General features: G+C 43.1%; 1 protein-coding gene across 3 annotated transcripts; it reads left to right on the forward strand.

The window, feature by feature from the left end:
- Positions 1-23902, forward strand: nck1b (NCK adaptor protein 1b). Of its 3 annotated transcripts, none has more exons than XM_072450901.1 (6): positions 1-226; positions 1791-1903; positions 9982-10034; positions 10792-11032; positions 22129-22877; positions 23211-23902. In XM_072450901.1, exons 4-6 carry the CDS (start codon positions 10807-10809, stop codon positions 23409-23411), a joined length of 1176 nt encoding a protein of 391 aa, XP_072307002.1. In that variant the 5' UTR covers positions 1-226; positions 1791-1903; positions 9982-10034; positions 10792-10806; the 3' UTR covers positions 23412-23902. The 3 variants fall into 3 exon arrangements, with proteins under 3 accessions (XP_072307002.1, XP_072307003.1, XP_072307004.1); XM_072450902.1 differs by having other exon boundaries at positions 1791-1899; XM_072450903.1 differs by lacking the exons at positions 1-226; positions 1791-1903; positions 9982-10034; positions 10792-11032 and adding an exon at positions 13058-13209.
- The last annotated feature ends 1764 nt before the right edge of the window (positions 23903-25666 follow it).

The raw sequence follows: 25666 nt of genomic DNA on the forward strand, positions 1-25666 counted from the left end.
AGCATTAGCCTGGGCTAGCGGCTCCACAGAGTGACATGCTCTGATCTGATACAGAAATGCCACTCAATCGGGGAAAAAGCTTTCTTCCGCTGTGCTAGCACCTGAGACAAACACTTCTGCTCCCCGCTGTGATTCTAAATGTCGTCGGCACATCATCTCCTTCTGTGGCATTTCTACACATTCGTTATTTCTATCGGAGAAAAGAAAACTGACTCCCTCAAAGCAGGTAAGACGTGGTATGTCTGTCTCTGGGTCTGCTCTGGTGAGGAACGGGCCAGCACAGCGACATTTTCCCTCTGAGCTTCAAACCTCCCCCTCTATCCTTTTAATTCACGTCGAAAAACCGCTAACAAAAAGCATTTGTTGAGCCCAACATGGCTAACACTTCTCCAGCAGCAGCTAACGGGATTCTCCATATGACTCCGTTATCACTGTGTGAACAAATCTGTGTTAGTGCTGCTCCTGGTCAGCCAGCGTGTCAGGCTTAAGACACTGTCAGTTTAAGGTTTAGCACGTTTAACTGGCGTGTTTGTCTTTGTTCATGATAATGGAGCTGTGGCACACTCTTTTACTACAGTGTTTGGTACCGAAGCCATTTCCCACGAGCTCCTGTGCTTCAGTACACAAGCAGCAGAAGCACTACTACTGCAGCCTGCCACTACACACTATCTTACATTAAAGTGTCCTCTGTAATTCAGCTGTAAATGGACAGATCCGTGTCACTATATAGTTTGTTACTAGTGTTACTTGTTGCATGTGTTGCAGCTGAATCTGTGCTCCAGTGTCTCCCCTGACAGACATCTTCCATCATGAAGGAGTCAGGGAGGTGACAAAGGACTGACATTTGGCCTCCAGTGGTATTTTTCTACAAGGGAGTGAGAGGGAGGACTAGATGTCTTTAGTAATAGTTTTGCAAAAAAGTGTCCTGTTTGTTACTGTATATGGCCACATGAAGGTAATGTTGTCCTTGTTTGACTTTGTGGCCTTTTAGACTTCCCCTAACCAGACCTGTCCTACCAAAATACAGTGGGAAATGTTTAAATTGTCAGATAATGGTACTTTTTACAATCAAATCAAAGTGAAAATGCAGGTTTTTATGAAGTAGACAACACTACACTGAATCTCAGTGCGGTTAGATTATTTTCTGTTTTAGAACACATGTTTTACTTCCCCTTTTGCAGAAAATAGAAGCTTCACGCGTGTTTAATTTGTTCATTGTGTATTTCCCCATGTGGCTGTGGGTTTTTAAAATGAGGATGTCTTTTAAAAAAATCCTAGATTCCTACACTTCTTTTGCGTAATGTTTTGTTTTTCTTTCTGCTATCGAATATCTTGTGTTGATGTACCTTTTGTATTTTGGCACAACAAATATGAAAATATCTTGTGCCTGAAATTGTCTGTGTGCGAGTCCCAGCATGTGTCGCCCTCAAATCTGTGTCCCAAGTGGCTTGTTCAACCCCATTGACAGCATCACCCAAGGGCTCATATTTGTCAGGATGAACAGGAAGTCAACGTATCCATTTCACCATTCTGAGATTATTATCTGTTTTACAAATGATTGGCCGGATTAACTGCCGCCTGGCTCTTTTTTCCAAAATTTGCACGCCAAGTACATATTTTTACTGCTTGGTCAGGCTTCAAGTACTTTTTAAGAACATGTTTCCAGATAATTTAATGTCTCAGAGGTAGTGTCATTCATTCTTCTGCTTTCTTTGGGGAAATCCCAGCGAGTGGGCCGAGTTCTTGAGGCAATCTCTGAAATTCTTATTTTTTTTGCCTTTTTATTTCAGATGTCTTGGATGTGGCTGTGATTGGACCAGTAGCTGCGAGTAAATAGACCACCCATCCACGACTACGACTGCAGCGACCAGCGCCTGTGGATGTGTGCGCCCTGCTGAAGTAGGTAGGTGGTGTCTCGAGAAATGGATCCTTTCTCCCAGAGAGCCATTATCTTCTATTGGGTTTCTTGTAACCGATAGGATGTCAGTTTTCCTCCTCCAGGGCTTCTGCTAAGGGCTCGTTCGAGACTCATTCAATTAGACTTTACGGACATTAGTGCACTAGACTTGAAGCTCAGTTTAACCAGCTCAGTACTGTTTACTTCGCTTTTGACTTTGCTTTGACCAGTCCTCCTAAATATAGCACTGGAATCAAAGAAAAAGTGTGACTTAATGTAAAGCTGTACCTGATTTTTACTGTCCTAAACGGAACCAATTCATGTGAAACTCTTCCAGCCAAATGCCTACAGAGCATCAGAATTATTCACCGCGATGAGTTTGTCGAGCATTTTTCCACAACTTTCAAAAACCAGAGCGAGTTTTGCCGGTCAACTAACGACAACTAGCAATCTAACAGTGCACGTCTTGCTTTTCAGAGAATGAAATGTCCTATAATGTGATGCAGAGAGCACACACTGGTTGCATTTTTACCCGAATAGCTACTTTTACAATATACTCTAGCTGTACTGGAGCAAAACATATTTTATTACATGAAAAACGGATACATAAACGGCAAATACATGTAATTTCTTTCTGATTATGGTGCCTTTGTTTGCATATCCTTTTAAATTAGCTTTTAAGATCTAAAAATCCGATAATAATCAGAATGTAAACGTTACCAAGTTTCACAAAAAGCCTGAAATGTCATATTTGCTGAAATGACAAAATGCAAAACATTTTGTGTGAGAGTAAACTGAACACTTGTCTTGTATTATACTTTTCTGAATTATTATTAACTGAAAAGTGTTTATATTGTGCTTTTATTGATTCTTAAAGTTCAGTTGGATTTGTCTGTTTAAAAACCCCAGTTTGAAGGAAACGTTCACAACTGTTATAATCTTTCCAATGAGAGTAAATCAATTCAGTTCTCAAAAGACACAAGCTGCTGAGCTATTTTCGGCAATTCTCAAGTGCCGTGGGCGATCCCTCGACGCGCCTAACCAAATACTGTCACGAGTGCCTGCACACTTCTCTCTTTAACTGTTTTTTATGGCATTTTAAACTACCGGTAACAATCCTCCTCGGCAGTATTTTGTAGACATTCAAACACATTTACTGGTATAACTTGTGTCCTGCACTCTCCTGAACTCCTGGGGTCAAGCTCTGTCATATTGCATCACTTTCCCATCCTTTACTCGCCCTGGTGTCTGCACTTCCTGTCCTACAGCTGGCCGGCCAAGTCTCCCATGACCCCTCGCTGCTGCGCTGTCGTTCTGTTCTGAGAGAATCTGGGACGGCCGGCGACTGGGCGAGCTCTCTGGGTTTTTTTCCTGGGCCGATGTGAAAATGAAAGCGACACGATGTGGCGTTTCCGGGGGGTATGACGGGGTTGTGCTGCGCGGCTCCAGGGCTCCAGCCTAGCGCGCACATTCCAGAAGGCAGCGGAGCCCTGTGATTTTAGCAGGCTGTCCCGGGGATTAGGTTACTCTGTCTGCCACTGTGAGCTCATGCTGGTGCGGTCCCAGTCCACACAAATCCTGCCCCGCGATACGACGCAGCTCACCACAGTAGTTCCACCGAGAAGACTGTGTTCAACTGCGTTTTTGTTTTTGAGTGTTTATGCCGACTGTGGAGCGCTCCTTCAATACGCTTTGTAGTTGAAAACTTGTTTGTGGTTTACTTGCCAATGCTTTGTCTTATTATGCCAGGTTTTTTGCCTGTTTTAGTTCTGTTTTTGGTTTTGGCTTGATAATTTTAGTTTTTTTCCAAGTTAAGACCATTATGTGATTAAGTCCTACACTGTGTTCCTTCTTTTCAAGATTATTTTTTTTACTAACTTGTCAAATGGCACTTTTAAAGCCTTATTTGTTGTTATTTTTTAAAAGTGGAGGCCTTTGTCATGACAAGTTTTAGAATTACTCCTCTACTAGGCCTTTAATCGATTAATCGGTCAATAGTTGGGCTGAAGAATACATCACAACCGGATACGCAATTGGAGTTGGCGCAATTTTCTTATGGCAAAGGCTGCAATTATTTGGTAGAATTTCCTCTGCAAAAAAACTAAATATAGTTTTTTAAAGTCTCTCAATTATTAATTTCCCTTGAGTTGTAAATGTGCACTCTGATCAGAATCCTACTTTTTCCAATGTATTGCGCATATCTAAAAGCAATATTTTTTTTTAAATATTTTTCTAAAACCAAGACATTGATGACTATCAATTTGTATTGATTCACTAACTATTTTGTGCTATGAAGGATTTGGAGAAAGCCTTCTGCCTTTTCACATACAATTTCATAATTTACTGGTAGTTTTCGATATGCATTGTGAGCCTGTGGTCTTTCAGTAAAGTTTGTATCAGATGAATGGTCAGGTCAGAGACATGCTAAATACTTTTGAGAGGTCGCCACACCACACCACCTTTTTGTCTATTAGTCAATGCAAAGGGCATGTCTAGAGTTGACGACAGGCTAAATGTGGAACTGAAATAGATTTTGAACTTTAAGATAAGCCGCAGCTAACTCTCAAGTCTTTTGTCCTTGCTCTAATATCAAAACCAGACTTTAGATAACTCACTACCTAAGCCAACCCCCAAAATGACCACATTACCACACTTACACCACTAGGAGCGCTCCGCACAAGAACACGTTTCCCTGACATGCTTCTACAGCTCTTGGCAGCATCTGTAGTCGGCAGGATGTGGTGAAGTGTCACAAGGTGTTTCATAGTGACTTTAAAGAGCTTGACACTGTTGCACTCTGTATCTTAATCACACTTCCAAAGTGCAGTTGTTGCGGTTTGCGGTTCGTCATGATCTTTACTGATGGACAGATAGGGCCTTTTGAAAAAAGCACTTGTGATTGTTTGACATGCACTGATAACAAGGCCACATCTGGGCTGGTGGGAAACAGTTGTGACCAGTGTGGGCACTTTACAGGACAGGTTCCTGATAAGTTATTTAACTATTATTCTTTACTGCGACTTCTGCGTTGACACTGAATTATTTTAATTTAGTTTCACATCCTGTTTTATATTTGATTCGTCTGCTTACAACTCTGTTGTTTTGGTGTTGCCCTAATAGTACCAGCTGTGTAAGAAATGGTTTGCTGGCTGAGGCAACAGAACACATTCAGATCTAGAAATGGGACGAGAGCTCGTGCCACAATGACTCGCAAGGTCAAACAGCCACGAGATTGTTCACCTGTGGAGAACAATGATGTGAGCTTTTCTTCATCTGTTGCACAGTAAAAACAGTGTTAAAGGGACTGTATGTGGCCTGTGCTCATACGGCTTTAAAAGAACTACAGTCACAACTGAACCTGTGTTCACACATTCAGTTGTTTCTCCTCAGCTCATGGACAGGCCTCATGTTCACCTCCTTCTCCTCCAGAATACAGGCTCACTGAGCTGCAGAGGCTGCACTAGCACTGTGTGAGCTGGGCTTTAGGTAGTGACCAGTCACAGCAGCAGCAGAGGTTTAAACTAACTGCATTTCAGCTTTGAAACCAGCAACTCAAAGAGAGACTCATGAGGCTGAGGCTGTTTTCTGATTGGATAATCTTCAGAAACAAAACATCAACAAAAATCCAACGTTTTTATTGTGACGAAAAAAATCCACATTACAATTGTTTAGATATATTCTATCTGTTCTGTGTGCATCTGGGGACACAGATCGGTCTTGTTCCTGAAATAAAAATCTAAATATTCCACATGGTTCTTTTAAGCCCCGAGTTGTAGCTCTTTGAAAATTGCACCACGTTTTTACGACCTTCAATTTATTTTTGCTGTCATTCTAAGACTTAAATGTAAACTGAGGGGGGTCATTTATGTATTAATTATGTCAAAATCTGTTGTGTTTTGTTTACCTGCTTTACATGTTTCGGCTAACATGTAAAGCAGGTAAACAAAACACTCCTGTCCCAACAAAATAAATTGTTGCTTAATAGTTTAAAATGGTAAACAGACTGAATCATCACCAAAAATACCAAAATCTCATCTTGTCTTTTTCTGATGGACCCAATCTCGTGTCTCGCCTCACCCCTAACCTTAGATCCTGAACAGACTTTATGATTTACAGTGTATTCCTTTTGGCTGCAGTGTGCGCACTAGAGGATATTTAATATTTATACCCAATTTACCGCTCCAGCTGCCCAGTTTGCAAACATACATTTGCCGTGACACTCGTGTCTGTGGAGTCGGTTTGATTCGATTTCGGGCTTCAATAGTGACTGCTCAAACTGTAGAAATAATGGATGACACCAACGTGGAAGTTTCCTCCTAACATTTTCACTCATTGCTGCCGAGTAAAAAAAAATCCAGCAGTTCTGAATCTGAAAAAAATAGTATTAGCATTGAAAGTTCCTCCGTTATTTATTATTTTGGTGCAGTTTTTTTACTGGGCTTCCAACAGACAAACCAGAAGCATGCCACGTGTGTGTTTTATTTTTTTGTCAATAGTGTTTATCAGTGGAACAATGGCCCAGGCCTCGATGTGAATGAGACAAAATGTGAGCGGGTTGACCCCTCTGACCTCCTGTTTAGAGCCTCGGCGCTGCAAAGGGCCCCAGCTCGATCTGCAGCTGCCAGATCCGCTGCAGCATCTGTCACTCCAGCTCTGATCCTCCCTTTTACATCTGCACCTTGTAATTCACCGCCACTATAACCCGCCACTCGAGACGTGGGGGGTCGGGGTCCGGGTTTGGGATCGGGGTGTCGCGCTGAAAATCCGGCGGTAAAGAAAGACGAGAAGGCTTCTGTCGCTAAACGTTTGGAGGGAAAGCGGGGGGAAAGCGTCATAGCGGGCCGTGATTGAGTAATGCTGTAAGTGGAGACAGATTGTATTATCGAGCCCCGCCCTGGGAGTGGAGAGATGAGAGGACATGGTGGCTTTTGTTATTGCGTTAGAGGCAGCACTTGGATATAATTGTGTTGATATTCCAGGCCCAAACATTGCTTCCACTGGATATTAGTTAATTAAATAAAAGATGGAAAGAACAAGTAATGGCATGCAGTGATATCGAGCCACGTCACACTCCAAAGCCAGCGTCCTCTGTCTGCTGTAGCAACCTTTTAAGTGCTGACAGCCACTTTCCATTATGTTGTGTAACTTGTAGCACTTATCTGTGCCATTATGCGTTATCAAACGGTAAAACTCCAATCACACTGGCGTTTTAACAATAGCGAACAATTATAATGTGGAAAAGGCTCAGGACTGTCTCAGATTTCAAACCTACTTTTTATGAACAGAACATACATTTTTAAATTTTTTGTAACGCCCAAAATCACAACAGCAGTCGCCTCGAAAGGTGACAGTGAAAAATAAGCAAATGTCCTAGAATGGCCTGTCATTAGAGCCTCCTTCTCTGCAAGGGAAATCTACAAAACCCTTAGGGAGAAAGTAGAAACCTCGGGAGAAGCACAGTGAAGGAGAGATCCCACTCCCACGCACATGCTTCAATTTACAGATTGTCTGAGGGGCTAGAACCACTCGAGAGGAGAGCGGGGGGTTCACCTAGAGAGACATCACATCCAGGCAGATGAAGAGCTGTTCATCTAGAGTAGAGAACATTCCTCCAGGCAGTGGAGGAGCATCCGGAGCTACAGGTCAGCATCAGCAGTGTCTGATACAGTCTCACACCTCGAGAGGAGGGGAAGGAGGAGAAATATGAAATATTGTTGATGGAATAAGTAGTCTTTAGCAGAGGATAGTGCTCAAGCTGCCATTTTTCTAACTGTCCTGACCATAAGCGATTTCAAAGACTCTTTAACATGGACAGTAGCTTGGTAAACATTCTACCTCCTACTGTGGTTTTTAGAGACTCTTGGGACCACCAGAGTACATTAATGTATTAGTCCTATATGAACTCCTGTCTCCTTTACCTCCTTTATACATAATCATATCAATGTAATACTATTTTACGGCACTACAATGAGGTCAATGTTGTACTGCTTCTGAAAGATCAAGATGGGTTCATAATATTGTTACCTGCTCAAATTGACCGTCTAGTTTAGATTTGTGCCACCAAAAATGCCACAAAAAAGTAAAGAAAAAAAAGCAGATTTAAAAACTATGCAAGACAGTTATGTTCTAAATAAGAGTATGAATGTGATTTCTACACTTTGTGGGTCATTTGGCAGTATTTTATTGGGATGGGACAAGATCTCATGAGACAAAATTGCCACAGGATTGTGCACATGAGAGGGAAAAAAGGCTTAATGCTGGCGAGTTGCATCACTTGTGAAACGGGTTACAAAAAGCAGAGACGTCAGAAATAAAAAAAAGAGAAATTGGGAAGTGATACTACTCATCTTATCTATAATATCCGGTCTTGTGAAATGATTACGTGAAACGAGTCAACTTCTGCATTCGTCTTATATTGTCTTGTCTCCACAACAAAATGAAGGGAAATCACCCAGTTTGATCAGGTACAACTTGATGCCCACAAATCTGAACATGAAATCCTTTGCCGTACTTGGTCTCCTCGTGCCAGTGCCAGGACGCACCGTATCCTTTATTGTTTTGTTTATTTAGCACATCCCGCCTTATCACGCCCTCTGCTCCTTCTGTTTGCCTCAGCTCATGTTCGGGCCCTATCTGGGGCAGCTGCCGGTGAAACTCACACTGGTCCTTCAATAAAAACCCGAGAGCCTTCGATCAATGAGGTCAGTGTCTGGTCCTTTTGGAGTTGAGCAGAAGGTGAAGCGGCGCGTCCCACTCTCATGACATCAGAGTGGGCCGAGGCCGAGCCGCCGGAGCCTCTCAGCGCGGTCTAAACCTCCAGCGCTCGCGGCCGCACGGGTCACAAGACCAAGAGAAATGAATGCGCTTTTTGTCAGACGGGTTTTCAGAGCAGATCTTGTGTTATTAATAGTGTGATCCATGTGATCAGCAGACGCTCTTAACTCACAGGGAATACACCTCAGTCTCGCCGTGTTGTCCAAATGATCGGAGTTGGAAGCACAAATGTTTCTCTCATTCATGTTTAGAGTGTAGATGTCGCTTGTTGGATTAATTACATTTTAACTGCCCTTTTTGATAGTTGTAAATGTTTGTAATTTGAGGCAGGTCAGGATATAAAAGAAAATGTGCAGTAACAATAAACATTTACGTTATATTTGATGATACTATTGACAAAATACTCAATGGTGGAATCTATATTTGTACTAACCTGTTATAGTTTTAAGTTCTGATTCCACTCCTCACAACCTTTTCCAATCATTATTATTGTGCACAGTGGATGTTAATGCGTCTCTTCTCGTTAGCGTTTGCAATTAGCCGTAATCTCTGTCTGACCCCTTCACAAGTGTGAGAGAGATCTGCTGCAGTGCACTGAATAAAACATTCTTATTCTTTTCTTTGTCTTCATTTTTATAATTATTTTCTTTTTTAAATATTTTTTTGAATTTATTTGTGTTCATATTTTATTTTTGATTTTTATTCTTATTCCAATTTATTCTTATTCCTATTCCTATTCTTCCTCTTATTACAAAGTGGCATTTCTGTCACGCCACTGTTGTAGGTCTATTATGGCTGTAACGGGGAAATATATGCTAGATCAATCAAACTGAACATTATTTGCTGTTGCAGACTTTTATACAATATATATTAAAATGTAGGTGACACTTGTGCATGCTTTTTCTTGCACTTGACTTTGATACTGTACGTTTCTGTCTTTGAAATGACTCAATATTGACTGTTAGTTGTCAAATGCAGTTTTTTTGGTGCCTTTACACAGTCTGGACTTGTTGACGTGTGTTGTGCGATTAGCTTTATTTCTGTGACACAATAGACAATAGTTGGAACTTGGACAGCTGCTGAGGAAACTTCCCTTCTGCTGATTCCTGAAAACATGGACGCAAACTCTCTGGCAAAGCTCCAGTGTTGAGACAAAACACTGACATTTGTCTTCAAACTGCCATTATTATAAACTGTACTAAACTGTAGTGGGAGAAGATTATATCGTGAGACAGAGAGAGTTTTACCTTTGTATTGTGTTCGTCTATGAATGACTCGTTTATAACCAAGATCCATTCTCTCACGCTTAGGTCAGTGGAGGAATTTAAAAGCCCCGGGAGTTCTCAGCTTTGATGCAGAACAGGTACAGCTCGCTCTTCCCACAAGTCTGGCGGTAATGCAACACTTGGATGCCAACCGCCATAAAACAACAACAACAACAACAACACGTACTTTCAGAATGTACTTATAAAGAGCAGATAATGCCTTCACTGTGTGTTAAAAAACAACAATAACAACAGAACACACTGAAATCAAGTCTGGGGGGCCCCATCATTGTCTTTTGCTTATCCCAGACTCGAGGTGCACTGGAGGATTTGACTTTAATCGCTGCTTAATAATGTTGTTTCTCAAGCTATTAAGGTATTATGGTTTGATGTATTTATTTATTTTCCTCCTACTATATTGACACGTACTAGTCGGACTCTATAGCAAATGACAATTGAACTGGACAAAAGTTTAAAGGGTAAATGTGTTTATCCAGTTCACACACAACCTTAAAACTGACCAAACCGGACTAAATCAAGGCGAATTTAGAACTTTAGGAAAATGATAAATAAAACGTGCCTTTTTTACTATTCTGTAGTATTCTGTCAGATGGAGAACCTTGGTGTTACTGCAATATTTTTAGTTTGTTACAATATATGATATTGAGTTGATATTGGGATATACATACATTATGTTGTGTAGCCCTCTGGCGATCCATCACAAAGTCACTTAAATGTACCTGTAAATGTTGTGCGTGAAGCTCAAATATCACGTAAAAGGGGAATGGACTGCAAACACAAAAGATTATATTTCTGTTGCTCTTTTCTCTGACTCCGCCATGTTTCCTCTCCCAGTGCTCCCAGTCCAAGATGACGGAAGAGGTGATCGTGATCGCCAAGTTCGACTACATGGCCCAGCAGGACCAGGAGCTGGACATCAAAAAGAACGAGCGCCTCTGGCTCCTGGACGACTCCAAGTCCTGGTGGATGGTCCGAAATGCCACCAACAAAACGGGCTTTGTGCCCTCCAACTATGTGGAGAGGAAAAACAGCGCCAGGAAAGCCTCGATTGTCAAGAATCTCAAAGACACACTGGGTAAGAATGAGCAGTTGAGACTTGGCTAATCTGATGGCATGCTAAAAAGCTTCTCCTACCGTCCATCCATCCATTTTCTACCGCTTGTTCCCTTTCGGGGTCACGGATGACTGGAGCCTATCCCAGTGACTTCGGGCCTTAGGCGGGGTACACCCTGGACAGTGGCCAACTCGTCGCAGGGCCAACACAGAGACATAGACATTACAGACAGTTCACTCTCACATTCATTCACTAAGGCCAATTTAGAGTTACCAATTTTTACCTAACACATGCATGTCTTTGGATGGTGGGAGGAAGCCAGAGAACCCACGGTAACACGGGGAGAACATGCAAACTCCACCCAGAGAGATCATGTGATGTTGGTCTGGTCCAGGAATCGAACCCATGATCTCCTTCTTGGGAGGCAAGAGTGCTGCACGGTGGCAAAGGTGGTTAGCAAGTCAGCTGCTCCCGCGGAGCAGCTGACTTTGATTCAAGGTAGCGTTAGCTCCTCGCTGCTGCTGCTGCTGCTGCTGCCACTTGCCCCGCACTAGCCGCCGCCAGTCTGCCAACAACACGTTCACAAGTGATATAGCTTCTCCTACCGTGTTTAACGCAATCGGAAGTGGAGTTTAAGCTGTGTTGCTGGCGATATTGTGATGTCTAATTCACTCGGGAAGAAGTTTTGCTTTAGTTTAGTCGAAGTCTTGAATCTTCTATCAGTTTTTGGTATTTCTTCTTTATACGTAAGAGAAGGTGTGAGTGCATTTGCCTTTAGTTCATCGTGTTGGTATGTGGCCAGTCCAAGCTGAGGATTTCCCCATGACCTTTCAGTTAACTACTCTTAATACAATGTACACTCCGCTGTTGGCATAGCAGTAATATTTCTGTGCTGAGCCGTGTGCCAGGAGCGCTCTGAGCCAAACGGAGCTTGCAGTTTGTGAGCCAAAGTTGCCATTTGTCTTTGCTTAATTCTCTCTGATGACAGATATTCAGCATCATTTGCGAGTCTCGCTCTGACCACCAGCTTCTCTGGAACACGGCCAGATCTCACCACACAATCATTTGGCTTGACTTTACTGTCAAATCTACAGCTCAGCCTTTTTTACAAGTTGGCCACATAGATTCTGTGTATATATATATATATATATATATATATATATATATATATATATATATATATATATATATATATATATATATATATATATATATATATATATATATATATATATATATATATATATATATATATATATATATATATATATATATATATATATATATATATATATATATATATATATGATGCTGCTGTAAGCACTTCCCTGTGTTTGCTTTGCCTGCATGTCTTATCAGCAGAGTGTTGTGTGTATGGCTCGCAGTGTGGCGTTAGTATGAGTGTTACAACACCTTTGCACCTGTCGCTACACATTGATCAAATAACTGCAGGTGAACAGCTGCGGCGCAAACGCACAGGCTCAAGTGTCAGACCCGTGCCATAAAACAGGAGCTCAGATCTGATTCACGTCATAAAAGCGCTTCTTTCCAAGATTACCCCAAGTACTCTCCTGTATTTTCTGATAGCACATAGTGATTGTAATGGCAGTAGTCGATGTCACTGGGCGGATGTGGGGGGGTGAGATGCGTTGCAGTTCAGTTGGGAGGACTTTGTTTATGTTGCTTGGTGCTTGTCCAGGGCCCGTCTGCTGCTAAAGGATTCTAGTTTCATGGTTCTTGTTGCAAAGTTATGAGTACGTCTCTACAAACAACTGCAGTCATGTGTTCTTATGTACACAGTGACTCACTCTACAAATCCTCCCAAATCGCTCTACTCTTGTTTGCTCCCTTTTCACACAGAGGCCTGCTCGGGAAATGTGGAGCTAGCTTCACTTTCACCATATCTCCTTTCTTTCATCTGTCTTCCCCTGCCCCGGTCTGAGTTCAACCCCCTCCCTTCTCCATGAGGCCTCTCCTTCAAGAGCTGGGCTAGAGGCCTCTTTATCCCGTGCTGTGATTGGTCCACAGGGGTCACATGGTGCTGAGTGGGCTGCCCTGCTATCCGCTATCCGCCCAGCTCTTTGGGTGTTCACATGGAATAACTCCACAGCTGCAGTGGGAAGAGCGCTGGGGCCGGGACACAGGGAGAGGCGGCGAGCCCAAAATGGACATGGCTAACCTTTTCAAACACTTCTTTCGTGAGTTTTACACATTCCTCCTTCTGACTAGCTCCTCGGTGTGAAGTTGTAGTAACTGTTTGGCGTGTTACAAGTGGTTTTCAAGCGTCTTTGTCTCAAGTTGGAGCCAGGCTATTTTGGCTCCTTTGCAATGGAGTGGGTGTCACTTTTTTTTTTTCTTCCCTTGCCTTTGATTTTCTTTCCGACTGGTTTTTCTAAAGTCTCAGCATTTGTGGGCCAGTAGATTGTGGCATTTTTAGATCAGATGGTTAATTTTGTGCTAGCAGCTTGTAATGGCAGCGAGTGAAGGAGGCTTGTTGTAGGTTTTGGAGTTTGAGCGGCTGCAGCCCTGGGTGGATATGCTTTGAAAGCCTTCTGCTGAACTGAAGCCTGTAATTGCCTCAGCAATCCTGTCTCTCCTCAGCTCACAGCCAGTGCACACACAAATCCATTTCTCCAGCATTTGTTCTGGTGAGTGGGCCCATGGGCTGCGACTCAGTGGATTACATTATCATGCTTTAAGACTTCTACCCTGATGTGAATATGTGGAGACATAGCCCAAGTCTGTTTTCCTTTATGCTAACCCTGAGGGCGAGCCGGGCCCCCCCCCGTGTCATGAGCTACAGTGGCCGTGCCGCGGGCTCCTGAGAACACTGTAGGCATTGTGCTGCGAGGAGGAAAGGCTCTGTACTGATTGATGGACCCGGGTTCTCATCTCCTTCACCTCAGTCTCTTATCAGAGGAATGTCGGTGTCCCTGCAGCTCTGCGGCCTGTGGACACTTTATAGACACACCGACACACTTTTTCAGAAGGTCTGACACACACGTCCACGCTGTAATCGCACCTTGTAACTGTTGAGTGCTATCTCAGTCTGTCTTCCACCACTGGGATCACTCGTGTCCCGCTCTGCTTTGAGCAGCCCTAAAGTGAGTCCCATAGTTTTAATGAGGTCAGAAGATCCTCGTAGAAGTGGAGCTGGGCTAATAAAGACCTTTACTCGTGTAAAGAGAGCGCCGTGTGGTTCCCTCCCTGTGTTTTCCTGTTTCAGAGCCACCCCAGCGAGCGGAAACTCTAATTTGAGCCACATTTCTGTGCGAGCTGTAGCGGAGTGCAGGCCCGAGAGGAAGTGAAGAGAAGAGGAAGTTGAATCATTGTGCTGGCTCTGTCTGTTGGGTCTAATGGCAGCCTCCGTCACTGTTGTATTTGTTTCTTCAAGGCCAGACACTCGCCTGTAATTTGGCTCAAGATGTTTGCACAAGTGTGTAGTGAGGAAAGAGCATTGCAGTGTCCGCTTTATAACGGCTCATCTCACTACACTTTAATTGGGATTTTTACATTTGAAAAGTTTTATTGTGGTTTTAAGCAGCTTTTGCTGATTTTAAGTTACCACATTGTATTACTGAGATACTATGAGCAGCTGTAACATGTAAAATTGCTACTTGCTGACATAATGTGTCACTGCTGAATCTGAGCTGTACAGTAACACAAGCAAGATGGAAACCATGTTCATCTGGATTGACTGAGGTGGTGGGGAGATCAGAGGCCATGTGCAAGTGTCTCTTCATTGTATCGATACAATATACATCACAATGATTTGCTGTAGATTCACTTATTTTAATTGTGTAGCGGTCATTTCACCAGCTCACTTGAAAAGCGCTGACCTGCTCAATACTTATTCTGAGCATTGTAGAGCCTTTTGGTCTTTATAGTTTCAAACACATGACAGTTGCTAGTACAGTATTGCAGTACTACTCTGAGCAGAACCCAGTGGAGTATCTTGCTCTTTTCTGTTCCGTTTCATCCCAGATGCTCGGCGGGTGCTTTTGAAGTGCTCGTAGTACTTCCTGTGCTGCCACCTTTTCATATGTTTGCACCTGACTGAAGCAGTGCGTTTACAAACTCCTTTTTCACCGTCTCTGCTGCTCCCGGCCTTTAGTTTGACTCACTCCTCCTGAGCAGCTGTCATTATGTTTAATGTGCATGTCTCATACTAAAACATACGGCTGTGCAGCATGACTGGGCTCTGTAGGTCACATAGTATTTGAGACAGAAGTGAACTATGTAGTTAGAATTATAGGTGGGTGATCGATTTTGAAGATATGTAAAATACAGATATCACTTTATACCATACTGTGTCTATACTTTGCTTTTTGGTGGTTAAGTTTGCAATCTTATCACTTCTGTGTGGTTTTGATCCTCAACAGGTACACAAGCACATTTCTAAGCCATAAGGAATGATCGGATTATTTTTACCAGGGGGACATTACATAAAGATATACATTTTTGTCATGGCCACCCAACCTTAGTAATAATCTTTGAAATATGCACTTGCCTTCACAGCTGGAAACACATTATGGACACGGACAGAAAGTATTATTATAAAGAAGATGCAGTGGAATATTGAGGTAGTGGCGAGGGATATTGACTGATATGAATCCATGATACTCAAACATTCGTAACACTCAGAAATGTGTTAGAACATGTCTTTAACGTGTTAGTTGAGGTTTAAGTATCAAATAAATGTGAAATATCTGTTAAAAGAATCACAAAACTACAGAAATATGACCTTTTGTACCTTTTGCAACATCACTTCAAGTTGGCATTCACAGTATTATCTACATTTTGATATCGGGTTAAAATGAAGGTACACTTTATTGGTCAGGACCTTTGCTGGAGGATTTCACATGTAGTGCATGTTTTGGGTTGATGAGGGAAACCGGAGCATCTAGGGACATCCAAACTCTACACAGAACCCATGACCCTCTGGCTGTGAGGCGAGAATGCAAGCCTACATACTATATATAATGCCTCCTCTAATCACAGGTTCACTCAGACATTGTTCAATATTCTACTTAATAACCTGGTATGTTGGTGTCATTAAGGATGATTTGTCAGTTTTTGGGCCTGATTGTATCTATAGTGCGGTCAGCGATGTGAGACCACACAATTCTCCGGCACTGACAGTTTACTATGATGCCTTTATCCACTTTCTAACGTAATAATCTAACCAGGACGACCGCAACAGCAAAACGGAGGAACGTCTATTATTACCACCTCCACTAAACGAATCGATTTGCCTTCTAAAAATACTCGTGCTTGAGTGTGATGCTGCAGTCCTGCGGCCGGCGCTGTCAGACTGGCTGACGCGGGGTGTTGTTGTCCACAGAGGAAGAGCTGCGGAATGGAGGGAAGCGCCGGGTCGAGAGGGCCCCGGCGGACAATGAGCGGGCCGCCAGCTCACAGGGGCTGCAGCTGAAAAACAAGAGCGCTTCCTGTGCGTTTTTTCTACTGGCTTCACTTTCTTCTTCTCCTCCTGCTGCGCTTCGCTCGATCGCCGCCGCCATTTTTACCTGATAACGCTCGAGTCTTGAGTCATTGTTCGCCGTGATTTACCAGCAGTTGACGCCGTACAATTTCCTTCCTCCCTTCCCGAACGAAAAGGAAAAAGCATGTGGCGTCCAAAGACAGACACATTTCCGTGCTTATCCTCTGCCCCGCTCCTTTTAATATCCAAGCAGTGCAGTGGTTTGTGGGTTTGGGGGGGAGTTGTCTTAAATCCACATGTGCATCCAAGGCAGAAGACCACTTTAGGTCCAGGTATAGCTCAAGTTCAAACGTTAGAGGAGGATTTATCTCTGCGCAGCTTGTTAGGGGTGCGCGTGGGGGGGGCGGGGGGTTATTTTTAGCACGGCCTCCCTCAAAGCAGCGCTGTCTGGAGTCTACCCGACCATATGCTGTGTACAAATAATGACAGGACTGCAAGTGTACAGTTAAGTGTTGAATTTGTGCTCGACGTGCAGATTGCGGCGCTGGCATTAAAAGGTCCCATAATTGAGCATTGTGCTACAGCGGCTGTGCATCAGACACTGTGATTCCGTCTGCCTTCTGAGCCCCAGACTGCTTAGTCATTCACACTGTAGCACCTCACTGTAGCTTGGCTTTGTCATCATGCACTGGTTTGACTCCATATTCATTTATTTACCGTATTTTCCAGACTTTTTTCTTAGTTTTGGCCGGGGTGCGACTTATACCGGTACTTGTATTTATGCTTGTACTCCGGGGCGACTTATATGTGATGTTATTTGTTATTTTCACACTTGCAACCGCATTTCATACTCCAGTGCGACTTAAATATGTTTTTTTCTTCTTTCTTATGCATTTTTTGGCTGGTGCGACTTATACTCCGTTGCGAGTCCGGAAAATACAGCACCATATTTTTTGGCGTGAAAATACTTGAGTTGAGTTTTGTTGAGGTCCAGTAAATTAACGTGCAGAGATATCACATTGCACTTTAATTTTTCCATACGTAACTCTTTTTTTCATTTTTATTTTTAATCAGCTCTTTTTGTAGCTATTTTTTTTACATACTGTGTATATATAAATGATAAATGTGATATTCGAATTTAGCATATCTTAAAAATATACACAATATGATCTAAATTTCCATTTATTACCCACAAGCATCAGTTTACTACATGTTCTAATGAATAAGGTTGAGTTTACCAAGTATAGGACAATTAACAACAATTTTACGAGATGAGAAAAAAAACTATTATCAGAACGATTTATGAGGGTTAAAGGTGACGGGGTCCATACAATCTGACTTATTTCTGCAAAACCCCAGTGTCCCTGCTGCAGGAAGCAGTTCGCACACTCCCACAGGGGATATAAAGAGGAGTCTGCTCAAACAGATAAAACATGGCTTTTTTAAAACTATTTTTCCTGCATCACTGACTGACAGGATGCATGTGCGCACAGATAACGTCAAATCTATTAAAACTGTTTCAATATTTTGCGATATATATATTTAGATGGTATTAGATAGTATATTATTTTTTATTCAAGTGGAAAAAAGTTTGAAAAAAAGTTGAATTGGTGGCTCAAAAATGAATAAAAACACAGAATTTAAGTAGCATTTGTATCTTTTTAAAGTTCAGCCTGATGCTTTGTCTTTTGTGTGAGATCCTGAGGCCTCAACTCCACGCTCAGATCAGCTCTTAACACCCTGCACAGTCTGTAGTTATGTTCAGCGGTGGCACTAATAACAGGCTCCACCGTCAAACGCTCTGACCGGAGGCTGTCGGTGCTACCATGAAATTTGTCCTCTCTTCTGCCTGAGTCACAGCAGACTCCCCTCTGTCTGCTGAAATACTCCGTAATGTGACACAAGAGTTCCTGCTTGAGTGACAAACGCTGTATCATAAACGAGTTGTGCAATTTCATTCCAAGGAAACACAAAAATGGAATTGTCTAATCTGCAGCGTCTTTTTAAAACGTGAATCACAACATAGCTATGATTAATTTGAATAATTGTGACTATTAAAATATGTTTGTTTGTATTTTGATCGTCATAATTGTTGCCTGGACAATACAGACTCTAAAACGCATATGAAACGATCTTTTAAAACAAAGACTCAAGCGTTCTTAAATAAAAAAGTAATTCAAAAATGTATTTCATCAATACTGCTCATTAACTGTGAATATTCTGTCTAGAAGCCTTTAATCACCATATTTCAACCTTTTTATAAGATAAGATATTCCTTTCATTGGCCACACATGGTGAAATTTCATGGTTGCAATGCAGATAGACAGAGGAAAATGACATAACTTATAAGAAGTTTAAAAAATACTCTTAATAGGAGAACTCTTATAAATAAAAACTCTTAAACAAAAACTCCTATAGACAAAACCTCATTTCTTAATAAGGAATGGAGGGGGAAAATAAAGATAAAATAAAAACAGCTAGCGTAAGACAAGATAATACTAATAATAATGGTAAAATATGTTGTTGAAAATGTATTTTAAAATAGAAAAAAATAGTCAACTAAGCAAAAAAAGAATTTAATTTCAGCCCTAAATATTACCAGTTATATTCCATTTTATATTCTATTCTCTTTAAAGGTTAACTTTTCACAACAGTAAATATGAAGGCAACACTGTTTGGATTGGTCCTCTGCTCAGCTTGTGTTGCATTCGAGGCTTCAGTTCTATCATTTAAAATAATTTGTTTTCTTGTAAACAAACCTGGGCTTTACTTTGCCCGTGTCCGACACGTGTAGATTGACCATGCAGACTTCCTTTTGGGTTTTGCTAGACGGCACCATTTCACCGCCGTGTCTGTTCATAACTGCCCTGCCAAGTGGAAAGTCTTGACCAATAAAACGATGACCACACAAGCCTGGCAGAGCGAGGCCTGGTATTTCCCCCCCCCCGCTCTTACTCAGTCCTGTTAAGTGATGGGTCCAGCCAGCGCCACCAGAATTAAACTGCACGAGAAATTACAGCCTTGTCCTGATTACGCTCAAGTAGAAACGTTCAAGAATAGTTTTGTTTACTAGAGCGCAGCGGAGTTCATCCAAATATAACGCGTACATCATGTGTGAGTTAGTGAGTCTGACTGGGCAAAATGAAGAACATTCGTTGTCATATTGCCCAAACACAATTTTCCATCAGATTTCACTATAAATTAAACATAAGCGACACTTTAAATCATTGGCAACACAAAAATGGTCAATGTCTTCCTTCAAAGTATGAATTCAGATCCAAACTACATGTTTTTACTGACAGAGGATTGGCTGTGGAACTCTTGATTTACGAAAAATACAACAAATGTAGCCACTAATGTTAAAGAGAAGCCGTTTAGATGTCAAATGTTTAAGAGTTAGAGTTTTGTACCATCTGGACACTCTATTAATACATGTATAAGACCATAATATGCTTTTTCGGGAGTGACCGGACTGTTTAATCTGCCTTTTCGCGCATGAAGATGCAGCTTTTTGCGTGAGACCCTTTTTTTGAGAGCTTTTCCCTGTGCCGCATCACGTCCCTTTTTAGTAATTTTATTGATGCACAGTTCATGTCATTACTCTATCGTTTCTTTAACAGTCCTAGATTTGTTTGCCACACTCTGCCTCAAGAAACTTTACATTTTACACAACTTAAACGTGATACAGTGATGCCAAAGTGATGCCGGCAGTGAGAGTGAGGCTTAATGTGGTTTGTTTTTACAGTCCAAAAAAATGAATGTCAGAAGTGAGTGGTTTGGGCTCCAGCTGCGGTGCACGTCGGGCTGCAGGTGGAAGGGCAGCTCAGGTAATTAGTGCAGTGTGATCCGCAGCAGTGAAACGCAGCTAAGCCCATTAGGCGGCCCAGTCAGAAGTGTACAGTAACCGCAGAGATGTCCTGCAGTGAGCTTTAGATCCTGAAATGAACTGCCCTGATGCTGCGGAGACTCCATGTCCTATAGATTTGTGGTAAACAAGTTTTCATCACACTGATTTTCTCTACTAACCACACAAGCTTTGGTTTTTGTTTCCTTAGCACCAAGACTTAATCCCAAAGAATGTATTTTGGCTTGTAGTGTGGAGGGCTCTGAGCCGTGCCCACTTATTCTAACCCTCAGTGAATGTGGTGTTTTTGTCCGTTTCTTCCACATTTCAGGACGTTAATAATTTGTGCGGCTGCTTTTGACCAATAGTAGCATTTTGGGTTGCTTTTTACAACATACCCAGTCTAAGCCTGAGGGCCTGGTCATTTGGATGTCATCGCTCACATTTAACTTTGCTCAAGGGCTTTTTGTTAGAAAGCCACTTTGGCTTGAAATGGATACTCTTCAGAATGACAGACCATCTTGCAAACTTGAAATTAACTGGTGTACTCATCTCTGCACCATTGCCTTTCTTCTGAGTAGAATTATCCTTGGGGTGTAACAGCTCCACTAGTGCTTTAATTAGAAACATTTGCAGACTGAAAATACCCACTCTAAACTTGGCTTCATGTTCTTTCATGATCTACGCATGGTGGTAAAATACTGGTCGTTTTTTATGTAAATATTCTGAAGCTATTGTAAAATACTGCTTAGTATAACGAGCAAAGCAAAATGAGTTGTTGTACATGAATTTTAACAACCACGTCAAATCGTATACATATACAAAAATATAGTGTCTAAACCAGATTTGGAGAGACTTATCCATGCGTTTGTCTCCAGTAGATTAGACTACTTTAACGGCCTGCTCACTGGCCTCTCCAAACGAGCTGTAAAACAGCTGCAGTACATCCAGAACGCTGCTGCTCGGGTCCTGACTAGAACCAGGAAGTATCACATTAGTCCTGTTCTCAGGTCTCTGCACTGGCTCCTGTGGCTCAGAGAATAGACTTTAAAGCAGCTCTGCTTCTGTAAAAGTCTCTCCATGGCCTAGCACCAAAGTACATCTTGGACATGTTAGTACCATATGAACCATCTCTGACTCTGAAGACCTCAGGTACCGGCCTCCTGCTGGTGCCCAGAGTCAGGACTAAACATGGACCGGCCTCCTGCTGGTGCCAGAGTCAGGACTAAACATGGACCGGCCTCCTGCTGGTGCCAGAGTCAGGACTAAACATGGACTGGCCTCCTGCTGGTGCCAGAGTCAGGACTAAACATGGACCGGCCTCCTGCTGGTGCCAGAGTCAGGACTAAACATGGACCGGCCTCCTGCTGGTGCCAGAGTCAGGACTAAACATGGACCGGCCTCCTGCTGGTGTCAGAGTCAGGACTAAACATGGACCGGCCTCCTGCTGGTGCCCAGAGTCAGGACTAGACATGGACTGGCCTCCTGCTGGTGCCCAGAGTCAGGACTAAACATGGACCGGCCTCCTGCTGGTGCCAGAGTCAGGACTAAACATGGGGAATCTGCGTTTGTTTTTTGCCACTAAAATCTGGAACAGTCTTCCTGAAGATGTGAGACCGGTGTCTACTCTGGCAATGTTCAAATCTAAGCTAAAAACTTTTGTTTAGCTGTGTATATTTTCTTTGCACTCTTCTCTTTCATGTCCTAAACTGTTTTGTGATTTCTGTCATGTCTTTGCGATTTTAATATTTTTTTGTTCCTTGTGTACGGAGTGTGCTCTACACATTAACTTTCCTTGCTTTACATGTTCCTTTTTCTTTTTCCTTGCAGGGATCGGGAAGGTGAAGGGCAGAAAGGGCGGCATGAGAGACACCGCCTCCAATGTCGACTCTGACATGTACGACAACGGGGAGCGGCTGTACGACCTGAACGTGCCCGCGCTGGTCAAGTTCAGCTACACAGCCGAGCGGGAGGACGAGCTGTCTCTGGTCAAAGGCACACGAGTCATCGTCATGGAGAAGTGCAGCGACGGCTGGTGGCGCGGCAGCTACAGCGGCAACTCGGGCTGGTTCCCTTCCAACTACGTGACGGAGGACGTGGAGCGGACTGCAGGAGGGGGGCCAGGGGGGCTGGGGGACCCCACTGTGTCACTGACAGAGAAGCTGGCAGCTGTGGTCAACAGCACAGCCAATGGGAACAGAGTGCTGCACACGGTCCAGGCCTTGTACCCGTTCAGCTCGGGCAACGACGAGGAGCTGAACTTTGAAAAGGGAGAGGTGATGGAGGTCGTGGAGAAGCCTGAAAACGACCCGGAGTGGTGGAAGTGTCGCAAAGCCGATGGACAGCTGGGCTTAGTGCCTAAAAATTACGTAACAGTGCTGGACTCCAGTTTCCATAATGCCCTAGCAGGCCCTGCCGGACCCCCCACCCCCGACTGTGACTACATCTCCCCCGCAGGGACCGGCCGCTTCGCTGGGAAGGAGTGGTACTACGGCAAAGTGACCCGCCACCAGGCCGAGGTGGCCTTGAACCAGAGGGGCTCCGAGGGGGACTTCCTCATCAGAGACAGCGAGTCATCGGTGCGTCCTTAACACTCACTCCCCTTCACAGCTCTGAGAATGTGTCAGCTGTGTTTTCTACTGCTGCTTATGCAAGAGCAGCTGTTTACACCTGTCATTGTCATGACGATCAGAACTGAAGTTCACTCATTATATAATGAGAATGAAGGTTAATTAACATTTCCACTCATTAAATTATATACTATTGAATACATTTTACATTTTGCCTTTTACATTACAATCTTTGTGGACCATTTTGAGCTTTTTATAAAGTAATTGTTAAATTATAAGTCTGCTCTTGTTTTCCAACATCTTCCTGTTTGTTAATTAGTTTTGTTTGATTATCTTTTGCAGCCCAATGACTTCTCCATCTCCCTGAAGGCACAAAGCAAGAACAAGCATTTCAAAGTTCAGCTTAAAGAAAGCCTTTACTGCATTGGACAGCGCAAGTTCAACTCTATGGAGGAGCTTGTTGAACACTACAAAAAGGCCCCCATCTTCACCAGTGAGCAGGGAGATAAACTGTACCTGATCAAGGCCCTGGCCGCCTCCTGATCCCTCTGTCACAGACACTTGGACTAAAGCCCTACAAATACACCGAAGAATATGTGGACTGAGAAACACACACTAACATTTGAACTGAAGCCTGAGGACTTAGCACATCATCAGGACTTTAAACCCATTTGAGAGCATTCCAAGAGGAGGGTTGGAAAAGGCATGGGAGCGCCGGACAGAGAGGAGGAGACAGACTATGGACTCCTGAGAGAAGACTACAGACCTCTTGGTCGCCTATTTAAAATGATCCAGATGTGTAGCCCATCCTCCTCTGAATCTTTTAGACTTATATTTAGTTTTTCTCTTTTGTTAATATATACTCTTTTTAACATTTTCTTTTTAAGATGTGATTTTAACTGTCTTTACACCATCTTTTTGAGTCATTTTCAGACATGGTTGAAGCTCTTTGTGTCTGTCTTAACTGGCTGTGGACACGCCAATCAACAATCTCTGCTAACTGCTTATGCTGAATAAAAATCATGTGACCAAAATATATTTATTGACACTATTCTGTCAGGCCTAGGTCCCAGTCACGCTTTGCATCAGGATCCCCTTCCCATTGTGTAAAACGCGCCCGCTCGGTCAGACGCAGATGTGACGACAGTGTGCGAGAGACCCTTGGAGCCCCTCCCCCGCCCGTCACTCAAGGCGGCGGATGAGACCTCCGCGCGTTGCCAAAGGGGACGTTCCTCTGGAGATAAGAAAAGGTTCAGCCCGTGTCCAAACGCACGCCGGTGGTGCCAAGGGGAAATGGCTGTCCGGTCGAGAGCATGATGTCATCGCTCCTGAACAGGCAATCAGTGAGGGGGGGGGCCGGAGGGGGGCCTGAGGGAAAGGTCGCTTAAAGGTTATGTCACTGCGGTTCTGTTCTGTAGAATAAATTGCAGATGTGGTTAGAACGTATTCTTCACGTTTCGAATAGTGGCTGGACTGTTTTGAACGCATACGGTTCTTTCTGGCGACACTTTCGGGACGTCAAAGTCGAGCAAACCTTTTTTTTTTTTTTTTTACTAAAGCAGCGTTGGCTCAGGAGGACGGGCGATGACGACGATCTGGACAGTGATGAGTTCTCCAGCTGTAGCGAGTTTGGAGCTATCGAAAGAGTCGGGGGATTTCACGACGGGAGGAATGGAAACTGACCCTCTGAAACAAAAGCGGTGGCTTCGGATGGTGGGAGTCTTGGAGAGAGTTGGTGGATACGGGATCTGGAATATCGCTCCCAGTTGTGAGGGTGGAGACAGTGCAGAGGAGGTTCAGGGTGCAGAGGAGGAGGAGGTTCAGGGTGCAGAGGAGGAGATGTGAGGCCTGTTCTCCGTCACGTGATAGTTCGATGTTCATGTATGTTCTGGCCGTTCTCGTGAGCTGGTTAATGTAATGTAGACAATTTATGGTTCTAAACAATGGCAGCAATGAACGTACCGGGCACATGATAAACTAGTAAATGATGGTAACGTCAAACCAGGAGAAAATGCTAGTTACATTTTCTGTTTAAGCCTATATTTATTTGGATTATGCCTTATTCTTAGCAAAAGCCTTTAGTGTGTGTGATCGTACTATTTTAACTGCGTACGGAATCTTTTTTTTCCCCATTGAAATTAGAGGTGGGCCATGTTGACGATTAAATAATGTCAGTGTTATGTCAATCCAACAGAAATGTGTTCAAAAATGCGTCTTTTAGTTGAGGTTTATGATCAGAAAAATATGAAATGATCAGTAATATCACCTCTTATACGCTTTATTTGAAAGTTTACAACGAAGCCTTTTTGATTTATTGTTTTAAACATTGAATCAGCTCTTTTTATATCATTTTTTAACATTAGAATTTGAGTATATCTTCAAAACAACATTAATATCTAAATTTCAATATATTGCCCACTTTTAATTGAAATGTGCCTGTCATTTCCCTTTTAGTTTGGCTTTAAAGTTACAAACTCAGCTAATTGGCCATTTCCCAACACTGACAGAATTACCGTGGGCCCCGCCTGCTCGCCGCGCCCCATTTTAGAAGGATTTAGGAGCTTTTTCGATGTGCCTTCACTGCTTCGCTCGACCAAAGGTTTTGAATGTCTGTTGTGGCGCTGTGGCTGCTCCTCCTTTTGCATGTGTCGGTGAACGTGAGCTGGAGCGAGCCGAGCATCCCTCACCGTTATCTCACCTACTTCCTCACAGTCTGTTATAGTTGTTGTGGTGGTCTGCTGTTTCAAGTGACCTTATCATTGCTGAGAATTTGAGCGGTCAGGCTTAATGCTGAGGCA

Source organism: Eucyclogobius newberryi, unplaced genomic scaffold (assembly GCF_026437365.1).
Source record: "Eucyclogobius newberryi isolate DKJ021-1_F unplaced genomic scaffold, fEucNew1.0.hap1 SCAF_18, whole genome shotgun sequence".
In the NCBI taxonomy this organism is placed as follows: domain Eukaryota; kingdom Metazoa; phylum Chordata; class Actinopteri; order Gobiiformes; family Gobiidae; genus Eucyclogobius; species Eucyclogobius newberryi.